Source organism: Petaurus breviceps, unplaced genomic scaffold, assembly GCF_028583685.1.
Source record: "Petaurus breviceps papuanus isolate PSGF00001 unplaced genomic scaffold, PetGlider_PUasm1.0 91041, whole genome shotgun sequence".
Taxonomy (NCBI): domain Eukaryota; kingdom Metazoa; phylum Chordata; class Mammalia; order Diprotodontia; family Petauridae; genus Petaurus; species Petaurus breviceps.
Genome location: NW_027187400.1, coordinates 43,118,532 through 43,122,580, shown reverse-complemented (window position 1 = coordinate 43,122,580; position 4,049 = coordinate 43,118,532). Strand labels below are relative to the sequence as shown.

The window sequence follows — 4,049 nt, the reverse complement described above, 5'->3', positions numbered from 1 at the left end:
CTAGGGGGGCAGAGTCCAGTCCATGCATGACATGCAGTGGGGAGAGGGCACCAAAGTTTCTGGTAGCCAAGGTCAAGGGCAGGAGATGAGGTGATTGGGACTGTGCCTTCCCTCCTCCTCTTCATGCCCACAGCTTTCCCCTCAGGGTCCAAGACCACAAACTTGGACCACATACAGCCTTCAGATATGAACCCCAAACAAAGGAAGCCATTGAGAGTGAGTTGGGTGGAGGGTAGGGGAGAGACAAAGACAGAGAGATTGAGAGAGGGAGAGAGAGAGAGACAGAGACAGAGAGAGAGAGAGAGAGACAGAGAGAGAGAGAGAGAGAGAGAGAGAGAGAGAGAGAGAGAGAGAGAGAGAGAGAGAGAGAGAGAGAGAGAGAGAGAGACAGAGAGAGAGAGAGAGAGAGAGAGAGAGAGAGAGAGAGAGACAGAGAGAGAGAGAGACAGAGAGAGAGAGAGACAGAGAGAGACAGAGACAGAGAGACAGAGAGAGAGACACACAGAGAGAGAGACACAGAGAGAGACAGAGAGAGACAGAGAGAGAGACAGAGAGAGAGACAGAGACAGAGAGAGACAGAGAGAGAGACAGAGAGAGACAGAGAGAGAGAGACAGAGAGAGACAGAGACAGAGAGAGAGACAGAGGGACAGAGACAGACAGAGAGAGCTAGGTAGGAGACAAAAGAATCAAAAGAAAGATACAAAAAGAAGAAAACAGAGACAGAGACTGAGAGGTAGAGAGAGAAAACCAGAGAGATACACAAGAGACAGAAGAAGAGAGATGGGGAAGAGACAGGAGTCACAGAATCAGAAAGAGACAGAGACAAAAGGGCTGAGACTTTGAGAGAGACAGAGACAGAAAGAAACACACAGGAGAGAGAAATGATCAGAAAAAGAAGCAGGGATGTGAGGACTGTCATAACTGGAGGGGATTTCTCCCCCACCAGCATCCCCAGTCCTGGAGAGACTCACCTGGCAGGTGGAGCAGGACCTGGGAAGGGCTATGTGGGGCCAAGGGGGCACCGTCATGGAGCCAGAGCAGATGAACAGGCTCAGGAGGCCCCTGGGCTTGGCAGCTGAGGTTGAACGGGGTGTCAGCAGTCACGGTCATATCTTCTGGCTCCTCCAAGAAATAGGGGAGCCCTAGATGGTGGAGGTGGGGGTGCCTAGGTCAAGGACCCTCTAGGGTCATAACTCCTCCATCCCACTGATCCACCATATTCCTTTATTGTAGACTGTCTGACCTCCCCCTCGCTAGACCTTCGAATACCCTTGGAGAACCTTCATCCCCGCCTGTCTGCTCTTCTCCAACCTGGTATTTCTTTCCATGTGGACCCCCTGACCTTCCTAGATCTAAAGCTTCCTCCATGTAGGACACTTGATGAACCTCCCCAGTCAGGGTCCCCTAATCCTTTACAGTCCCTTACTCCTACCTGGAGTCCCACATTCCCATCCTAGACATTCCACGCAGAGCCCTCTGCACCCACTGTCCTTTAGACCCTCTCCTCATCTCAGATCCTCTGATCCCCAATCCTAGAGATTCTTCCTCTCAGAACTTTGGACCCCATATAACCCCTAGATTCCCTATCCTGGACCCTATAACTCTTCATAACCACCAACATCATCCATCTCAGATACTCTAACCCTCTACAGTTCTTCAAATCTCTCTATCCCTGGTCCTCTGACCCCCTCTCCATTGGAAGGGTCCCTCCAGACCTCTCTCTTAGACCATCTGAACATCCACGAACCCCATACTTCTATCCTAGATCTTCTCAAACCATCCATAAGCTCCTGGACCTTTGACTCACCATCAATCTTCCCACAGCTCCAAAATCCTCCAGCCCCAACTGCTCATCAGAGACCATCTGCCCACTATAATCCTAGAGCCCACATCCAGGACAGCCACAACCTTCTTAGATTCCCCATACCAGGCTTCCTGACCCCTCACTCACATTCCACCCTCAGAACCCTGCTCTGAAGCTTACCTTCTAGACCTACATAGGCTGGTGGGGACAGGAACGTCTCCCCCTCCACAGCCACAGAGCACTGGTACCTCCCGGCATCTGAGAGTTGTAGGGCTGAGATCCTGGGGAGACAGGGCAGGTGCCCCGACAGGGGAAGGGGAAGAGGAGGTAGATCAGGGGGCTGGGCTGGGGCCAGAGAGAAGAGTTAGGTGCAGAAAGGAGGCAGGAGCCAGAGTCAGGCTTGGACAAGGGCCTTGGGCAAGGGAGCAGATGGGGTTCTGGGTCAGGGCAGGGATATAGTTGCTAGACCCAAGTGAACCAGGGGCTAAGGTGGGAAGTCTGGAGCTGTTACTGTTCAGTGGTTTCAGTTGTATCTGACATTTCATGACCCCATTTGGGGTTTTCTTGGCAAAGACGCTGGAGTCCTTTGCTATTTCCTTCTCCAACTCATTTGACAGATGAGGAAACTGAGGCAAACAAGGTTAAATGACTTGCTCAGGGTCACACTGCTAGTAACTGTCTGAGGCCAGATTTGAACTCAGAAAGATCCAGGGGCTGTTAGCAGAGTGGAAACTAAATCGGGGCAGATAGTCCAGGGCAGTCTAATTCCTTAAACATTTCATTAAATACCTTCTATGTGCCAGGCACAAAGTAAAAACTAGAACAGTTCCTGCCCTTGAGGAGTTTCCATTCTCCTTAGGATGGTAGGGGAAGGGTTATGGTTAAAAGCAGGGTAGGGGTTAGGATTTGGGGAGAGGGCCAGGAGCCCCAGCTGTACCTGAGCTGACTGACCACCTTCCAGTCATCTTGGTCCTCTTCCCCCAGGGGCACCTGGGTCTGGGTGCTGTCAGCAAGTTCTAAGACCTGCCCATCCCGAAGCCAGCTGACCTCTGGAGCCTCCCCAGCCACTCGGACCTCACAGCGAAGAACAGCCATTCGCCCCCGTGCCCCTGTCACATTCCCAGGTCCAGTCACAAATGGGTCCCAAACACCTGAACAGGGACACACCAGAAGAGATATATGTGGCAGGCCCCAGGGGAGGGAGAGAAAGGGGGATACAGTGGCAGAAATGGGATGGAGACAAAAGAGGGGATGCAGAGGAGGAGAGAGGGCAGTGGGAGATGGAGGGAGGAACACAGGGGCAGTGTGGGGACAGAAGAAGGTGGAGACAGCTGGAGAAGATGGGGGTGGGCAGAGGGGAGGCAAGGATGAGCAGAGAAGAACATGGGAATGAGGGGTAGGAGTCAACAGAGGGATGGCCTCCGGGGCAGAGGTCCCCATGGCCTAAGGGGAGGATGGAGGGGAAGGGAGGTGTAGCACCCTTCAGGCGGCCCCAGTAGCGCTGAGGCCCAAGGGCCTGTTGGCAGCATGAGTTCAGTAGTGGGGGGGGGGGGCGGCAAAGGAGGAGGGAACAGGAGACCTTTATGGGAGAAGGGGCAGTCCCAAGGGACCCTAGAGTCCAGAAAACCAATAGTAACAAGTCCCAGGCCCTTGGGTAGCCTCCCACGCCCTGAACCAGACCAGTCTACCATCACGAGGGTCCAAGTTTGGATTAACACACCCAGAGACAGGCTAGATAATGAAAGCCAGAGAAAGACCGTCAGAGACAGACAAGGATAGGGACCAAGAAACAGGAGGAGTACCCAAAAGAGAAAGGGAAGGAACAGAGCAAGGCAGAGACACACACAGAGATGGGGAGAGATAGAGACAGAGATGGAGGGAGAGGAAAATGGAGAGACTTGGAGAGAAGAGACGGGGAAAGGGATGGAGCCAGAGAAAGACAGTGACAGTCGGAGAAACAGAACAGGTTCCCCCCTCCCCAAGTTCACCTTCCCAGCACCCTTGGCCCCCTGCCCTCCCCCCCCTTGTTATGTCCTCAGGGGAAATCCCCTTGGTACAGCTCCTTCTTCCTGGACTGGACCCAGAGCAGAGAGGGGTGGAGGGGGGGAGGGTGCTGATCCCTGCCTGATGCCAACTGAGTCACAGGCCCTAACGGTAAACGGAAACCAGCATCTCCTTAAACACAGAAAATCCCCCCTTCCTGTCCAATACTCATGGCCCAAGACCTCCAGCCTCGCCCCCCCC

The 4,049-nt window shown here is 53.6% G+C and overlaps 1 protein-coding gene across 2 annotated transcripts in view; it reads right to left on the bottom strand.

Annotated features, from left to right (window-relative positions):
* Nucleotides 1-4,049, bottom strand: part of AXL (AXL receptor tyrosine kinase) — a 20,927-nt gene that overhangs the window by 15,607 nt on the left and 1,271 nt on the right. For both annotated transcript variants that reach the window (XM_069079210.1, XM_069079211.1), the window contains exons 2-4: nucleotides 2,743-2,956; nucleotides 1,986-2,086; nucleotides 973-1,143 (exon numbers count right to left, since the gene is read on the bottom strand). In XM_069079210.1, the coding sequence (XP_068935311.1) occupies nucleotides 973-1,143; nucleotides 1,986-2,086; nucleotides 2,743-2,956 (486 nt within the window). The remainder of the gene's footprint in view (nucleotides 1-972; nucleotides 1,144-1,985; nucleotides 2,087-2,742; nucleotides 2,957-4,049) is intronic.